This window comes from Microtus pennsylvanicus, chromosome 8 (genome assembly GCF_037038515.1).
Source record: "Microtus pennsylvanicus isolate mMicPen1 chromosome 8, mMicPen1.hap1, whole genome shotgun sequence".
NCBI classification, from domain to species: Eukaryota; Metazoa; Chordata; class Mammalia; order Rodentia; family Cricetidae; genus Microtus; species Microtus pennsylvanicus.
In genome coordinates this window covers 73,654,410-73,672,789 of record NC_134586.1, presented here as the reverse complement: position 1 = coordinate 73,672,789, position 18,380 = coordinate 73,654,410, and the positions used below count along the sequence as shown (strand labels likewise).

The following is an 18,380-nucleotide window of genomic DNA, read 5'->3' as shown; positions in this document are numbered from 1 at the left end:
TTTTGTAGTTCCATCCATTTGCCTGCAAATTTCCTGACGTCATTGTCTTTTACAACTAACTAATACTCTGTTGTGTAAATGTACCACACTTTCTTTATCCATTCTTCAGTTGAGGGGCATCTAGGTTGTTTCCAGGTTCTGGCTATTAGGAATAATGCTGCAATGAACACAGCTGAGCAAGTGTCCTTGTGGTGTGAGTGTGCATCCTTTGGGTGTATGCCCAAGAGTGCTATTGCTGGGTCTTGGGGTAGATCAATTTCCAATTTTCTGAGAAATTGCCATATTGATTCCCAAAGTAGCTGTACAGGTCTGCACTTCCACTAGCAATGGAGGTGTTTTTCTTGTTCCTCTCCAACATAAGCTGTCATTTGTGTCTTTGATCTTAGCCATTCTGACAGGTGTAAGATGTATTTCCTTGATGGCTAAGGATGTTAAACACTTTTTAAAGTATTTTTCAGCCATTTGAGAGTTCTCTGCTGAGAATTGTTTAGATCTGTACCTCATTTTAAAATTGGATTATTTGGTTTTTTTATTTCTAGTTTCTTAATATTTTGGATATTAGCACTCTGTCTTTTCCTGTTTTGTGGGCTGCTGTTTTGTCTGTTGAATTTCCTTTGCCTTTTAGATGCTTTTCAGTTTCATGAGGTCCCATTTATTAATTGTTGATCTTGTGTTCTGTTCAGGAAGTTGTCTCCTATGCTCATGTTTTCGAGGCTATTCCCACTTTCTCTTCTATCAGGCTCAATGTATCTGGTTTTATGTTGATGTCTTTGATCCGCTTGGACTTGAGTTTCATGCAGGGTGATAGATACGGATCTATTTGCAGTCTTCTACATGCTGACGTCCAGTTAGACCAGCACCATTTGAAGCTTTCTTTTTTTTATTTTTTTCATTGTATAATTTTAGCTTCCTTTGTCAAAATTCAGGTGTCCATGGGTATATGGATTTATGTCTGGGTCTTCAGTTGAATTCCATTGATTCACCTGTTTCCTTTTATGCCAATGCCATGTGGTAAAGGCAGGCTCTTGTGTGTGCCTTAAACTCTTAGGAGCTCTTTTAACATCTTTAAAAAAATGTGTGTGTGTGTCGATGCATACATGACACAGACACACATAGAGGTCATAGCACACTTACAGGAAGGAGTTGACTCTTTCTGTCCACCACGCAGGGATTGAACTCAGGTTCAGGTTGAGCTTATGGGGCACTTTTCCCTGCTCAGCTGGCTCACTGTTCCCACCTTTCTTGGGGGAGGGACACACAAAACAGCAACATTGAAAAACCAGTTTAACCCTGTCAGGTTGCCCCACTTTTCAGAAAGGTCTGGGCAAGATGTCGCTGATCTTCTAGTATGTGCAGCTTGTCATGGAGGGCTTGAGGTGGGCACAGCAGGAAAAGAGATGGGAAATGGAACCGACAGGGGCCTCAGAAGCACAGCAGATAGCACTGGTTTGTTATACGCTGTGCAGCACGGACTGGGACCGCAGATGTGCACCGCACCCCTGGCTTTACCCGTGGCCAGACTTGAGAGATCGTGCGTGTGTAGTCTCAGAAGAGCGAGCCCTGTTAGCATCATTGGCTACATCCAGCTTCCCGAAACATGAGCGGTACTCTGCCTGCCCTGTCAGATACTAGTGTCCCCAGCTGTACTGGGCTGGCATTCATTCTGCGGGGCTGGGAGAGTAGCCGCCGAGTTGTAGTTTGTGTGTTCTCACTTAGCGGTGCCCATTGATGTGCCTGCTGTTGACAAGACCAGCGGTCGTCTCTGAAGTGACGTTCAGGCATATCGGGAGTACGCAGACTGAAATTGTGCTTAAAAGGTATTTGAGGAGAGACTGTCATGTTATGTTAATTTAGGCTTGGTTTGAATGAGTGATTTGAACTTGGCCTACTCTTTTTTCAGGGAGCCAAAGACCACAGACCCCCATGGGGACAGCATTCTGTGCAGTATGGTTAATGATCGTGGCCCAGTTCCTCAGCTTTCTCAGCTCCGCAGACCCCACTAAGTGTGTTTGCAGTCTGTAGGCTCACCCTGCCCAGCTGGTCCTAGACCTGGGGCAGCGGCACCCCGCACACATCTCTGCTGTCTTTGGTACCACTTCCCTCTCCACAGAACACCCCAAAATGAAAAAGCTGAAGTCCCCACCCCGTGTCCACTGCTTTAACCCAGATGATACTGCTGGTTAAGTAGACCTGAAGCTACCCAGCCTTTCTGTCCTGGCAGGTGAGTATGAATGCACACAGTAGGACTAGTCTCTGAATTACACCGTTTGCACTAAATTCATCTTGGGGTGTTCTAACCCTAGTTAGTTCCCTCAGATCCCTTTATAATCAGTTCTCACCTAATTCCACACAGAGGCCTCGCTGTGGCATCCTTCCCTTGAGTTTCCTTAAGTTTTGTCTGCTTATTCACAGTGAGGCTGTAGTCAGGTAACTTGTGCCTGAAAACTTGGCTCCTCGATTTTGCCAGACACTGGGCAAAATGCTTTGGTCCTCAAAGGGAGGAAGAAGCCAGTGTGCAATTACAGATATGGAAACAAGCATTTCCGTAGTAACTGCCCCCAGGTCCCAAGAGCTGTCTTCCCATATTTAGTTAACCCGAAGTTCTTTGACCTAAATTCCCTCCTCTCGTGAAATTATAGAATCAGCAGGCGTGTGGATGGAGCTCCGCCGTGTGCTCACAAGTGTGCTGCTTGTTTGTGTTCTAAGAAACATGGTCCTTAATGTTAAAGAGTGGAAATGGCATGGAGATTCTGCTGCGGGAATTAGCTTGACCTAATTCCCTTCGGTGAACTTTCATGTTGTGTTTCATGGCAAATGTCACACCATTAAACAGCTGGACCTTTATGGTATCTTTCTTCTCATTGTGGGTACTGAGAAGCTCAACCTGGAGATTTTGAAGAACTAAAGGTTTTTTTCCATCCCTAGATTTGACACAGTATCTTGTATCTTGTAAGAATAACATCAGCTCTCTGAATCTCAGGGCCGCGTGGATGGTGCCACCCAGGCCAGGGGCTGGCGCTTGCCAATCAGCCCTCCCTCACTTAGCTGCCGTGCTCCATTCCTTAAAGTAAGCTGTTCCTTCTTGGAATTATTTTTCTGAGCTGTGAACCCATGTAGGGAAAGGAAGAGAGGTGCCAAAGTACATTCTAGTTTGGAAAAGTTAGCCCCTGTGATTGCGACACGTTCAGAGCTCAGCGTGGCTACAAACAAGGGAACCAGAAGTGAGGAGGGACTTGCTGTGGCTACAGCATCCCCAGTGCCGTTTAGCCGTGTATGCTTGCTCGCTCCCTCAGATGGCCTGCCGGCTGTGAAGCAGGCACAGGGAGAGTTACCGCAGAAGGTGACAGCTGGACCTTGGGCTCTGCTTGATTAAATTTGAAGCTTGAAACTGAATCCTTTGCCGGGACAGGGAATGGAATGAAATTTCACTCCTCTCTGAAGGAAACTTCCAAAGGAAAGATTTGGCAACGTAAGAGAGCTGTGCACATGCTTCCAGCTTGCTTGCAACCTCCTTCCAGTCTAGACGGAGAGGAGCTGCCCTGGGCCTCTGGCGTGTATCCCAGGGGTTAACTGAGTCTTTGGGGCTTCGAAAATGGCTGTTTATGACCTCCAGACCTGGAATCTATTGAGGTGAATGAAGAAAGGGGCGGCTCTGTGTGCTTTGCTTCCCCCAGTTTGGCTTTAAGACCCCATGAGGGATGGAGTCTCACCTGCCTGGTATTTGTGAGGACACATGGTTATGACAGATTCCTTGCTCGGCTTTCTGACGGATCCCTGGGGAGGATGCCAGTCCCTACCTGCGCCAGTCTCTGGAGTATTGCTCTTTCCCGTGGGTGTAGAAGCCACTGTTTCAAGCCGTGGCATGTGCGCAGCCCACTACTGGTCGTACCACCTCCAAACCACAGGGACCTCAGCAGTGACGTCATCTTAGGGTACCCACGAGGAGTATGAGGCTGGGGGATTATCCCTCAGTTCCTCGTTTCCAAAATGGAGTCAGTTCCCAAAATGCACATGCTGTGCCCTTTATGGGTACTAAATAAATTTTCAAGGCTGTACTGTTAAAATATTTGAAAGGTTTTCTACTAAAATGAGAGAAATATGTTCCCCTCAAAAATAGATTTTACAAATATTAGATAATGGCTGGTAAGACACCTCCTTGTTGTCAAGCCTTACAGTCAGGCCGTCCCTTAGTCCCGCGTGGAGGAAGGAGAAAACTGGCTCCCATGAGTTGTCCCCACACCCCCCCACACGAACACAAATACATACTTGCACACATGCATGCACACACACACTAAGACACAGGCACCCACACACACATGCACATGTGCACAGAATAAAGTATAATAAAAATAAGAGTAAAATCCTAAGAGTCTGAGGAAACCAGCTGAGGTGATGTTTCAGACTACAGCAGTGAGAATCTTTCTGACTCACAGACAGGTTTAAAGATAAGAGGAGGTCCTAGGAATAGGTGTCCTGGGGGGCAAGGGACCTCGTGCCTCACATCCACCCGTACTCAAGTGCACACAGAAGGAAGCTGTATGGAGCAGGCCTGTGAGGCAGGTGCAGCAGGCCTGAGGCAGGCGAGGCTGTTGAGCATGTGGGGCGTCTTTGGGCCTCGTCCACAGTAGCTGTGCTTTGCTGATAGGAGCCATTAGCTCTGGGAACAGGGAGTGAGCCAGCAAGTCCTGTGTGTCAGGACACTTGTTCCCTGATAACACTGAAGGTCATTTGTCTTCTAGACTGTCCAAAGCCAGTTAATCCTATTGATAAATAAGACTGTTTCTTGCCCTGCTAGATAGAAAATGTGAAGCTCTTTATTGTTGCTGTGGTTAAAAAAAAAAAAAAGCAAACAGAAAATTACATAACACAACCGTTATCTTAACCATCTTAACCGTTGGGGTGCAGAGTTAACCAAACCAAAGTCTTGCAACATGTCAAGCAAAGATTACCACTAAGCTGCATTACTGGCCCCAATTCAGCATGATGAAACAGACCTCTAGAACTTCTTTTTTAGAGAGAGAGGAAGAGGAGAGAGAGAGTGTGTGATCTCTGTGTTTGTGTGTGTGTGTGTGTGTGTGTATGTGTGTGTGTGTGTGTGCGCGCGCGCGCGCGCGCGCGTGCATGTGGCGTGTGCGCTCGCACGCGCGCGCACCATAGCATAGAATGGAAGTCAGAGGACCGTCTTTGGAAGTCAACTCTCCTCCTATCATGTGGGTCCTAGAGATGGAGCTCAGATCGTCAAGGTTGGCAGCAGCCACCTTGACCTACTGAGCCATCTTGCTGGCCCTCCAGAGCCTTTCAGTGTGCAAAACTGAAACGCCATGCCTGTTAGATGCATTGCCTCTTCACCCCCTGCCCCGGCCCGTGGTCCCCAACATCTAGCTTCTGTAAACCTGACCACTTCACACACTGTAGGTAAGTGCAGTCTTCTTAGTGCCCGTCTTCATGTGACTGGTTTGTCTCACGGGCATAATAAAATCAATACCCTTGTGGAGTTTCTATTCTTGTCATGTGATGTGGCCTCCTAGTTCCGTCCTGTTCCTGAGCTAAAGCTAACCCTAAAAGGCAAATGCTCTATATTAGCAGATGGCAATCAACACGAGAGTGGCTCCAGGCATCACAGGGCTGAGTGTCTACACGGTGTTATTTCTAATGTTGCCGAGGTTCTAAAGCCCATGTTGGTCCTCCCCTTTCAGAGAGCTCAGAGATACGCCCAGCAAGTCTTACAGAAGGAATGCCGGCCCAGGTTCGCGAAGAAAGCCATGGCTCAGTTATTTGAGCACAGGTACAGCATGAACTTGGAGCCCTTTGTGCAGAAGGTTCCCAGGGCCAGTGAAGCCGAGCTCAAGTATGACCCTCCTTTTGGATTCCGGAAGTTCTCCAGTAAAGTCCAGAGCCTCTTGGATTTGCTGCCTGAGCGTGACTTTCCTGAACACTTGAGAGCCAAGCACTGTCAGCGCTGCGTGGTTATTGGGAACGGGGGCATCCTCCATGGACTAGAGCTGGGCCATGCCCTCAACCAGTTTGATGTGGTGATAAGGTATCTGCACTCAAAACCAGCTTTCTCTAGAATTTAGGCCCCTACTCTGGGCCAGTGCAGCTCCGGGGACAGAGAGGAACCCTGGAAGCTCTTTCAGCATCTCTGTTTCAACTCCTGGGTTTGTGAAACAGAGCCACAAATGGCCAGGTGTCCCAAACTATTTATTGGTTATGCTAGATTCAAGGAGTATGCTGTGGGCTGAAGTCACTTGCTAAGCCTTTCAGAAGAGGGGCGTTTGGAAGGATGGGAGGGCTTGGTAAACAGTGTGTTAGCTAGGGAGGGTGTTAGCTACAGGATGGTGGAGGACAGGAGGAGGATGGGGGATGCCTGGCTTGGGATAGCGAGCCCTAGGAGACAGTGCTGGCTAGGGTAGAAGGCCCCTCGGGTAGTTAGAACTCAACGCAAGCAGTAGACAGCTGTTCTGGAGTTCTCTGACTTCACCTAACTCTTTAAAGGGGATTTTTTTTATTGGCTTATTTGTTTGGATTTTGGTCTTTTGAGACATGGTTTCTCTAGATAGCTGACTGTCCTGGAACTCACTATGTGGACCAGGCTGGCATGGAGCTCCCCAGAGCCGGGATTAAGGTATGCTCCACCACACTGTGCTTAAGTTCTTCCCCTAGGTTAGGGGTGTGGCGGAATGGTAGAATACTTGCTTCCAATACTTGAGGCTCTGTATCAGTGACAGTGAGGGAAGAAAGGCTTTCCAGTGATAGATGTAAAGTGTGCATTATCAGGGAGAGAATGGCACTGCCATGGCCCGAGCGGCCAGCCGCTGCTGGTTTGCTGTGCTGCTGCTCACTGTGGCTCTGGGCATGTGCTTGCGTCTGTGTCTCTCTCCCTCCTGAAAGACTGATTTTGTTTATCTGTGAGTGTGTATGTGAACGTGCACACATGTGCCCGTGGAGGCCAGAAGAGAACATGAGAAGTTCTTGAGAACCACCCAGGATGAGTGCTCGGACTAAACTGTGGTCCTCTGGGAGAACAGCAAGTCCTCTTACCCACTGGGCCATCTCTCCAGCCCTACTTTACAAAGTAGTTTGTTTAGCCTTATACTTATGATTAGTTTCTAAAGTCATTAATATCTTAGAACTCCTTTAGAAGAAGATAAATTATTGGGTGACTCTCTTGCCAGACATTAGAATGTTCTCATCTTTTTACTTTTCATTATGAAATTGCTTTGTATTTTTTTTTTAGCCACATGTCTTTTTAGCCAGCTCTGATTAGTTAATTCCTTGGACAAGTTTTTTAGAATAGAATCGGTGTCTCCAAAGCCTGTGTCTGTTTTTCCAACCCTTAGTACACTGCATTAACTAACCACAGGAGCTGGGTCCTAATTCAGTCTGGGCGGATTGAAGACAAGAGAATGGGAACAGAGCCTGGGGGAAGGTGTGACTGACACTCATGGTTGGGGGTTACACACAGAAAGGGGGAGCAGTGACAGAGGGCAGAATCTGAGCGACATACTGAAAAGTCACTCAAATTGGCAGCCCCTTTTAATGGTTTGAAAACTAATGTCAAATGATACCAAGATTTTGACTCCAAGCGCTTTTGGCCTTAGAAACTGCTGTTAGACACCCGGAAGCGGAAGGAACAGGTTAGTGAGGGACATAATAAAATCCACTCCAGACATTTTGACCTCCAAGTGATGATGCTCACATGGGACCTTTGTGATTTGGACCAACCACTCCGTGATGCCTCAGTTTCCTCATCTGTACTCTAGAAGCAGTGGGGTTCATCCACAGTGGAGACAATGTGCTAAGAGCAGTGAGAGACAGGGTTATGTTCAGTGCTCATAAACGCCATGGCTACTTCAGGAGAGCGCATAGGAAGCCGAGGGCTGCAGCAAGGTGGAGTCGGTGAATGGTTATGTGTTCTAAGGGGCAAGGATTAGAAAGTAGGAGGACACAGAAGGGAGCCGCAGACCGCAGAGAGCAGGAGCAGAGCGGGCTAGGCTTGTGGGGGTCAGTGGCTGTGCCGGCCCCTACACTCACGCTTTCTTCTCAGAGTAACCCCAGTGGATGGTGGTGTCCCCCCTCGCAGGTGCCGTGAAAGACACAAAGGTGCCGCTCTGGAGGCTCCAGCCCCTTGCGCCTGGTCCCACTGAGCCTATCAGTGAACGCCTGTGTGCAAGTAGCGTACAGAGCAGGGCCGGGAGCCCCCACTTGTCCGGCAGCGCAGGGCTAGGCTGTGGGAAAGCCGGTGTGGGGGGGGGGACCAGTGTTGGCAGTGCAGACCTTCAGTTCCGGGGCAGAGGTGGCTAGAGAAGGCTGCACCTCAGGCTGGCTCTGAAGGATAGCAGTGTGTGTCTTCTCAGAAAGGAATCAGGTGGGGACGGCTGAACGAGGAGCCCTGCCTGGTGTGAGGAGGGGGCTGATAGCTGGGAGGGGCCAGAAAAGGGGCTTGATGCCCTGGGGTGGCAGGACTGGGGCGTGAGGACTTCAAGGGCTCCTTGCACAGAGAGGCTCCAGTGTGCCAGGGACAGTGAAGGGTGCTTGGAGCCCTTTTAGAAAGACAAAGATTGGCTAAGAAGCATTTTTATTCTCATAATTTTGTGGGAATAGTACAAATCATTTCATTTACCTTCTCCCAGATTCCCTGGTTGACCACATACTTTCCATTTGCTTATTTTCCCTGGATCTATACAGATGCCCTTGGCTTTTTTGAGGCTTCCCTTTGTACGCCCAGCGTACTTTTCCATTGGGATTGCATTAAGGGGCAAGGGAGGCAGCTCAGTGCGTAAGGCTGTTGCTGCAGGACTGGAGCTCAGGTCTCCTGAGTAAATGCCGGGCATGACAGCCAGCCTGTAGATTCCATGCTCCATAAGTCCAGGCTCAGAAGGCAGAGGCAGGCTGGCTACCTAGACTAGCCATCCTGGTGAACTTTGGCTTCAATAGAGAGACCTTATTTCAAGCGATAAGTTGGAGAGCATTTGAGGAAGACTCCCCATGTCAACCCACTCATGCGTGTAAGGGGAGGGGAGAAGTGGGGAGGCACTGACTCCACCTAACCTGTTAGACATCTGAGCTTAGTGTAGACTGTCAGTCTCTTCCCCTCGTGATCCACCTGGCTATCACCCTGTGGCATCATAAAACGTATCCTACCACAGATATGCGATCCACCTGGCTATCACCCTGTGGCATCATAAAACGTATCATTCCACAGATGTTAGCAGCCCAGGAAAAGAGCGAAATCTGAAGTTCAGCATGGGGTGTCTGTCAGATGCACACTGCTTTGGGCCATCATAAAATTGGAAGATTTTAAGTTGAGCTGTTAAAGATCAGATACCGTCTGTACTATTCCTCTCTCCTGACCCTGTTTGAAAGTTGCAATAACAAGCCCTAGAACTTGAGTATGATTTTCCTGAGAACAGAGACACGATACTTAGACTCAGAAAGTTAGCATAATGCAATTAATAAGTTATATCCATACATTAGTACCTACAGACCTAATCTGCAGACTTTATATATATATATATCAGTGGTGTCTTTCCTTTTCAAAGCAGAAGAAGGAAAACAGTCTGGCCCAGTGGCGTGCTCTGGCATTTAACTGTCCTGTCCAGTAGCCAGTTTTAATGACCAAGGGAGGGGTGTTAAAGATCAGGAAGAGGAAGTAGCATGAGATAGCAAGGTTAGACACAATTATGTGGCTGACATTTTTATGCGATTTCAGAAGACCATTAACTAGCCGGGCACAGTAGTAGCTCTGTAACCCCAAGTACTCAGGAGACATTGGGATTCTGGCAAGAACTCTTAATTATCTGAGCAAATGGGAGACTTTCAAAGAAAGTAATATCCAGGAAAGCCCCAAATGTTATGTTTGGATTAGCTTAAAATACCAGGACATGACAGAACTGCCTAAGTTGACAGTCTGGGGTTATGTTCTGGTGCTCCAGCATGGGCTTGCGGCCATGTTTAGCCAGCGCCCTGAAGGGCAGCGATGTGCAGACTCCTGAGGTCACTGGGAGGGACGCCTGCTCCAACAGTGTCCTGATTCATGAAGGCCGTGGCATAGGATGCTGGGATGTCACACAGTGTGACAAGATGATTAATGACTTCCTTTGTCAATTGTTCCTCTTTGTTTGACTAGGTTAAACAGTGCACCAATTGAGGGTTATTCTGAACACGTTGGAAACAAAACCACCATAAGGATGACCTACCCAGAGGGCGCCCCGCTGTCGGAGGTGGAGTACTGCGCCAATGACTTGTTTGTTACCGTTTTATTCAAGAGTGTTGATTTCAAGTGGCTTCAAGCGATGATAAAAAATGAAACCCTGGTAAGCCCTCAGAATTCTTCTGGAAATCCAGCATTGGTAAAAGTGAGGGCATCTTAGATTGAAATTATGGACTTTTATTTTTAAATATTCACTGTAGAATACAAACTTTTGCTTGGTCTTTGAAATGATATTCTCCCTCTTTGTAGAAATCCCTCAGAACTCCCCTGCACATTTGCTTCAGAACCTTATTAATATTAAAACTTGGCACATAGAACTGAAAGTGTAACTCAGTCTGTGGAGTGCTCGCCGAGCATGCACAGGCCTGGGTTCATTCCCTGTTGTCACATAAAACCGGCTAAAGGGGCACACACCTATGTTCTCAGTACTTGGGAGGTGGCGGCAGGAGGATAAGCTCCAGGCCATCCTCAGCTGTGTAGAGTTTGAGGCCAGCCTGGGCTACATGAGACCCTGTCTTAGAAGCAAGCAAATAAATAAGTAAACCAAAACTACAAAGAGAATTTCATGTGAAAATGGTGTTCGCACTAAAAGGCAGCATCAACTTTAAGACCCCGCTTCCTATTGTGAGGTTGATTACCTTGTTCTGCAGACATGGACAGAATGACTTTTAGTTCAAGAAGTGAGATTTGCTGGATGAATGTAAACTGTGCTGAAGTTTATACAATAACCATCCCAAAGATGTTCTCCAAAATGCTGCGGGCGGGATCCTCTCATTGGAGTAAATCCAAAGCATCCTCAAGGGCAGCAGCGGAGGCCTCTACTGGCTCAGCTTCCTCTTGCTGGTCTGTCCCATAACCGGTTAATACTGCTTAATTGATTTATTTAATTGATGTAGCCCCATGCATTAAAGTGAAATAATTTTCAGAGCTCAGCTATCAAGCTGATAATAAATAACTATCTCCAAAACTAACAGGATAGGGTCCACGGAGATGCCTGGCACCCCAGGTTCAATCCCCAGGTGGTGCATGATAGAGAGAGAGAAGTGATTCCCAGAGATCCTCCTCCGGCCTCCATGCATGTGCTATGACACACACACACACACACACACACACACACACACACACACAATACGTGGCTAAATGGACATTCTTTTTAATTTAGTAGGCCATACCACATGATGGAACAGTTTACATGTCCCGAGCCTGGTTCTCTGTGGATGATTGTGACCTTCTGGAGTTTCTATTGCATAGAATTTCTGATGGGAAAATGAAGTGACCTCTAGTCAGTTGCTAAGCAATTTTATGAGATTAGGAAATAAAGTCAGTGGAAAGTAGGTATGTGGTGAGAACCCATCCAACAAGGCACTCCCCGCACTTACCACCCCTAAGTTGAGCCTGTTAACTGACCTTCCTGGGAACGCTGTAGATTGTAAAAGAGCCCTGGCTCAGGTCATCCTTGGGGAATTTCTTCCTCAAGCAAACAAGTTGGTTCTGTCATTTCTGTTCAGGTCTGCAGCAGCTTTGTAATTTGTGAGTTTCGGGGTTACATTATTGGGCGGAAGTACTAGATTTCCATACATTTAGATGACTGTGCTCTGGGGTGCAGGGTGCAGGGCCAGCTGGAGCTGTGCTCATGACCTTCATCATTAACCTTCTTACCTTCTGCTGACAGGAGAACATTAGTAAGTATCCTGATAATTGCTTGCATTCTTTCCTTAGCCATTTTGGGTTCGGCTCTTCTTTTGGAAGCAGGTGGCAGAAAAAATCCCACTCCAGGCCAAACACTTCAGGATTTTGAACCCACTTATCATCAAAGAAACTGCCTTTGACATCCTTCAGTACTCGGAGCCTCAGCTGAGATTCTGGGGCCAAGACAAGGTATATTTGTTACTGCTCACTTAACTGTTCTCTGTGTACAAAAGAAAATAGGTTTAAGTTTTGTGCGGGCTCATCTATACCCCTAGAAGCATCTCTAGTAGGGAAACCTACTCATTGATCAGACAGGTCCCCGTGTGATTATCGTTCCGCCCCTTGGTGTCAGGTCTTCTCGTGGTTGAATTAGCCTTCTTCTAGTGTACTCTTCAGTACAGTAACACACATGTTACTGAAATGTTAAGAAAGGCATCTTGGCCCCAGGCACGAAGAGGCACTTCATTAATCTGAAAGGTTCTGTATCTTGTATCTCTGTAAGATACTAAGACTTGGGGGCTGGAGAGATGGCTCAGTGGTTAAGAGCATTGCCTGCTTTTTCAAAGGTCCTGAGTTCAATTCCCAGCAACCACATGGTGGCTCACAACCGTCTGTAATGAGGTCTGGAACCCTCTTCTGGCCCACAGGCATACACATAGAAAGAATATTGTATACATAATAAGTAAATATAAAAAAAAAGATACTAAGACTTGGTAGCTACCAATGCTTCACAGACGGTGATAAATGAAGACAGCCCTAAGACAGTGCTTTTCAGTTTGGCCCCACCAGATGTTCAGACTTCAGTAGTCAGTGCTGTGATCTGTACATGGGGATATTTTCAAAGTTACCCAGATAATTTGAGAACCTCTGTGTTCTAGGTTTCTATTGGGTAGGTTGTTAACCTGAAGTTAACATGTGCTGCCAGAAGGCGGTGGTGTGGAAAATGATTTTATTGTAGCTTGACCCATGTCTTTAAAACTTTGAAGCTTGCCTGGTCAACAAAGTGAGTTGCAGGGCAGCCAGGACTACACAGAGAAACTCCATCTTTAAAAAAAAAAAAGCCAGGTGATGGCGCTGCCTTTAATCCCAGAACTTGGGAGGTAGAGGCAGGTGGATCTGTGTGAGTTCGAGGTCAGCCTGGTCTACAAGAGCTAGTTCCAGGACAGGCTCCAAAAGCTACAGAGAAACCCTGTCTCAAAAACAAAACAACAACACTAAATACTTATAAAATTATAGTACATGTATAAGACATGCATGAAATACAAAAGAGTATCAGTACATGTGGGTCCAAGTCCCAGGATGCCTTGCTGTGTATGAACAAGTACTCCTGAAATACATGAAACATTTCTGGGCTCACACATCACAGATACGGGAAATGGCCTGCAATTGGACCAGCAACAGCCCTCAGGACTGTTAGCCACAAGCTCTCTGGGCTTGTTATAGTGCTGCTTTTACCCAAAACTTGAGTGAAGATCCAGAAAGCTTGTGCCAGGCTTGCACATCCCAGGAGGCATGGCAGGATGCTGGCAGACAGAGGGGGTGCCAACAGTGAGAAGCTAAAATGGGATGAGCCGTGGGCCTGCTGAGCCAAAGTTAGTTGAATCTATTTTGAAAGGAGTAAATGTAGCCGGGCAGGGTGACACATGGACTCCAGCACTCCACAGGCTGAAGTGGGAGGTTGTGGTGTAGAAGCCAGCGTGGGTTACATGGCAAGACCCTATCGTAAACAACAACCAGAAGGATGAGCGTGACGACGCCTGCTGCGGAACAGGAGTTCAGTCCCGGGCCCACAGGGAGAAGAAGAGAACCAACTCCTGAAAGTTGTCCTCTGACCTCCAGGCCTGCACAGAGACATGCCTGTCAAGTGCTCATGCACGCACACACACATACATTTATACATCTTAAAAATATAAAAAGATAGTTGAGTTAGTTAATTACAATTTAAAAATCAAGGAAGAATAAATGTCCTTATTTCAGGTCTGGCTTATCTGCTGTATATATAAAAATGGTCTAGGAACAGCAAATTGTAACATTAGTGAGACACAAGCAGCAACTGGGTATCTGGGAGAAATGAGAATTTAATGAGGGAGAATGTGCCCCACAGGAGGGATGGGATCCACAAACCATGCCCTGGGAAGGACCACAGAGGGTCCTTTCTGAAATAGACCTGATAGATCCTTACAGCATATATACAAATAACACACAGACCCAGCAGGTTATATTTAGGAATATGTGTGTGTGTATGTATATTTGTATGTATTATGCATGCATGCATGCAGTAACAACTAGTGAAAAAAGAGGCTGTGAATTTGTAGGAGAGCAGGGAAGAATATGTGGAAGGTTTGGAGGGAAGAAAGAGAAGGGGGAAATGTAATTATGTTATAATTTCAAAAATTTAAAAATAGCGGGGTGTAGTAGTGCACACCTTTAAGCCCAGCACTTGGTGAGCAGAGGCAGGTAGATCTCTGTGAGTTCCAGGACAACCAGAGACCTACACAATGAAACTCTGTGTGAAAAAAAATAATTAAAAATGAGTTAAAGTATTATTTTTAAAAATGAATAAATGGAATAAATTGGTCTGTGTTCTTTTCAGAACATCCCCACCATCGGTGTCATTGCCATCGTCTTAGCCACACATCTGTGTGATGAGGTCAGCTTGGCAGGTTTTGGATATGACCTCAGTCGGCCCAGGATCCCTCTGCATTACTTCGACAGCCAGTGCATGGGCGCCATGAACTTTCAAGCCATGCACAATGTGACCACAGAGACCAAGTTCCTCCTGAAGTTGATCAAGGAGGGTGTGGTGAAGGACCTCAGTGGGGGCATCCATCGTGAATTTTGAGCACAACAAACCTCAATTGGAAATGCAGCTGGGACCGGTGGTGAAGCCTCCACTTTCACTCACCCTGCCGCTGCTTGATGGGCAGCTGCTGTTTTTAAACTTTTCATTAAAAAAGAAAAGAAAAAAAAAAAGCACCAACAAAGTTTAGCTCTTCCCACATCTTTGCCCTATTTATTTGAAGTCAGTGTTGGGTTTTGCACATTTTTATAAGTTAATTTTAAGAATAGGATTGGAAAGACTTTTCAAAGAGAATCATATCAAATGACCCTTTATTGTATTATAAGGAAATAATTTAACTTGCAAACACTGTACGCATGTCTTCTGCACAGTGAGCAGCAGGTGATGAGGTGGGAGCAGAGGGCTCTCTGGCCCTTTGATGACGGCCATGGTGCCTGATTCTGGATTCTGCTGCTCTGTTTGGAGGAACTGACGGCAGAGACACTTCCTACTTCTTGGATGAAGGGCTTACTCATGACCACTGGCAGCTGCAGGAGGTCGGGACCACTAGACAAGTTCATAACCCCTTTCTGCCGGTTCGTCTTAGACTCACCAGCAATCAGCCAGAGCAGCTGGCCTGGAGGTTGCTGGCTGGTGAGACACTATTTGCTGAGTCCTGTGAAGTTGCCTCAGACTGGAGAAGCCATGTCTCTCCACACCATCAGGATACTTTTAAACTTCTAGAGAATTTTTTTTTCTGTCCTTCCAAAGCACTTATGTGTTATTTAAGATACTGCTGTTTGTCTGAGGTGGTACATCGAAATTATAACAGTGCCTCAGTTATCCAGAGCCATGGGGGATGAACCTTTCCAGGGATGATCACAATGCTGAAGCACTGAAATGAGATCCTCCCATTGTTACAACTTGTTTATTTGAAAGAAGGAAGGAAGAAAACAAAGAAAGGAAGAAAGAAAAGATTTTCAAATGCTTGACAGTGTATACCAAACAATGTCAAAGAAGGAAAGAAAAAAGAATAAAAGCTTTTGCAGAACCCCCTGTGATCTAGTTACTTTGAGTGTTTGTTCATTTGTTCATTTTAGGAAAATCTCTTTTCTCTGCTAAGTGGAACCCTCGCCCTGGATGCTGCATGTGAGGACAGAATTGGGGCACCTTACTCCCCTAGCTCTTTGATTCAAGTCAAGCGCCCCTCTGGTGATGGGTGTTGTAGTTATTTTTCAACACTGTGACAAAATTCCATGACCAAGGCAACTTATTAAAAGGAAGCATTTAATTTGGGGCTCAGGGTTTCAGAGGGTGAGTCCATGACCACAATGATGAGGAACACGGGAGCAAAGCAGCAAGCATGGTCGCTGAGAGCTTGGATCTTGCTCCACAAACATGAGGCAGAAGGAGCCTAACTGGGAATGGGGCCTTTTAAACCTCAAAACCCACTCCAGCTGACACAGCTTCTAATCCTTCCCAAACAGTTCCACCAACAGGGGACAAAGCATTCAAATAATGAGTCTGTGGGGACCATTCCCATTCAAACCACCTCTGTAGTTACAGGTTGCCTTGCCCTGAAGCTCTAGCTTGCCTTTTAGTAGCCTGGTGTCAGAAGGTGTGGGCAGCTGTTCTGCATCCACCTGCTGTGCCTTTTGTCTGTAGTCTTTCCTTGCCCATGCTCCCTGACATCTCCCTCAGTTCATTCCACTGCCCTGCAGCCCCAGGGAAGCCTGTCCCCAGTGCATTCTAACACTTGTCCTGTCTCCCTTCTGAGTGTTGGGAAAGGGGACAAGCCATATCAACACAAAACCCATCTCTAGGGTTGTAAGCTACAGCTCAGAGGGACTGCAGAGCAAAATAGTGTAGTATTTCTCTGGGGGTTTTGTCTCTTTTGGCTTCTACTTTGGAAGATATAATTTGCTGATGTGAGATTCCCCTCTGTATGCTGTGAATATATTTTACTACCATTGGTTAATAAAAGAAGCTGCTTTGGCCTATAGCATGGCAGAATATAGTCAGGCTGGAAAAGATATAGAGAGAGAATAGGCAGAGTCAAGAAGACACCATATAGCTGCTGAAGGAGACAGAGGCCCCAGAACCTTACCAGTAAGCCACTATCCTTGTGGTAAAATACAAAATAATAGGAATGGGTTAATTTAAGATGTAAGAGTTAGTTAACAAAATGCCTGAGCTAATGGGCCAAGCAATGTTGCAGTTCATATAGTTTTCCTTGTGATTATTTCAGGTCTGGGTGGCCAGGAAACAAATGAACAGTCTCCTACTATAATTTGCTTATATGATAGTGTTTCTAAACTTCTAGTTCTATAACTTATTAAAAAACATTCTAGCTTGAATACCACACAGCCCCACTCTATAGCAAGAACCACAAAGATACATATATATATATATATATTGAGGAGTGCTGGGGAGAACAGGCTCACGGGATTGAGGGAGCTGGGAACCAGCCACACACTGCTTCACACCAACTGTCTCAAGTCTTCACAATCCAAGAGACTATGCGATTTCTCTCTCCCCTTTTAAGAGTTCATGACCACAGGCAAGAAGCCATGCCTTTAAGCAGGTACCCCAAAGCTACTGGCAGAATAAATCCCTATAACACTTCCCCTTTTGGTCTAAATAAGAAGGTTCTATACCTATACAAAACTATATACAATAAGAACAATGGTCAAGTATTGTCCAGGAGAAAGAGTAATAACATATATAAAAATAGAACTACAACCAACAAGAATAACATCAAGGAAAAAAACACATACTACATACCCACGCAATAGGTAATAGGCAAATAACAGAGATTATTCTAATAGCTGTCTTATTCTGAAGGTCTAAGTCTTGTACCTAATATGCCTTGGCTAATGTAAGAGAGGATAGTAACTTATCATCTAGTCTTCAACCCCATCAAAGACTCAAGAAGGAAAATAATATTACCTGAGTAAGCAGTAATTGTAAGCACAAAGTGCAAGCAAATGACTTCCAAACAATGCAAGAAATGACAGAAACAGCTGGCTACCTAGACAGTCACCCAACATTGGGTCAACCAAGTTTGGCTGTAGACCTAGAATATCTGACAGACCATTTTCAGAAGCAGGAAAAATTCAAAAGACTGTCCCACCCTGTCTTGTCAAGGTTCAGCAGCCTCTTCTTTGAATCCTGCTTGTCCAAATTGGACAGTGTGCTTACTATCAGCAGTTAAGGGCAGTTCTTTGCCTGATAGGCCAGTTTTGCCAAGAAGAAAACAAGCTCCATATGGAGTGTCTGCATACTCTTGGGAGTAGATTGGTACTGCCAGGAGCAGTCATGTCTCACAACAACAGAAATTCTAAATTATTAAAACATTTCAATGTGATATTCTGTAGGTCTTTGAAGTATTTGAAGATCACCTATCTATGCAGAGTACATCTTGTGCATCTGAAGAACCTGACTAACATAAGTATGACAAACATGGCTGACTATTAACCTGTCATTCTTTTTTTGTTTTGTTTTGTTTTTGAGACAGGGTTTATCTGTAGCTTTGGGGCCTTTCCTGGAACTAGCTCTTGTAGACCAGGCTGGCCTTGAGCTCACAGAGATCCACCAGTCTCCCTTCAAAGTTCTGGGATTAAAGATGTGCGCCACCACCACCTGGCTTTAACCTGTAATTCTTAATGACCTATATAGCTTAAAGACTAAAGCTTCATA

General features: G+C 45.9%; 1 protein-coding gene across 4 annotated transcripts in view; it reads left to right on the top strand.

The window, feature by feature from the left end:
• St3gal5 (ST3 beta-galactoside alpha-2,3-sialyltransferase 5) overlaps positions 1-15,750 on the top strand; it is a 58,128-nt gene extending 42,378 nt beyond the window's left edge. For 3 of the 4 annotated variants that reach the window (XM_075983836.1, XM_075983838.1, XM_075983837.1), the window contains exons 4-7: positions 5,697-6,040; positions 10,130-10,316; positions 11,933-12,091; positions 14,496-15,750. In XM_075983836.1, coding sequence (XP_075839951.1) covers positions 5,697-6,040; positions 10,130-10,316; positions 11,933-12,091; positions 14,496-14,744 — 939 coding nt within the window. In that variant the 3' untranslated portion in view covers positions 14,745-15,750. The remainder of the gene's footprint in view (positions 1-5,696; positions 6,041-10,129; positions 10,317-11,932; positions 12,092-14,495) is intronic. The other variant, XM_075983839.1, reaches the window with a different exon arrangement.
• Positions 15,751-18,380: the final 2,630 nt, after the last annotated feature.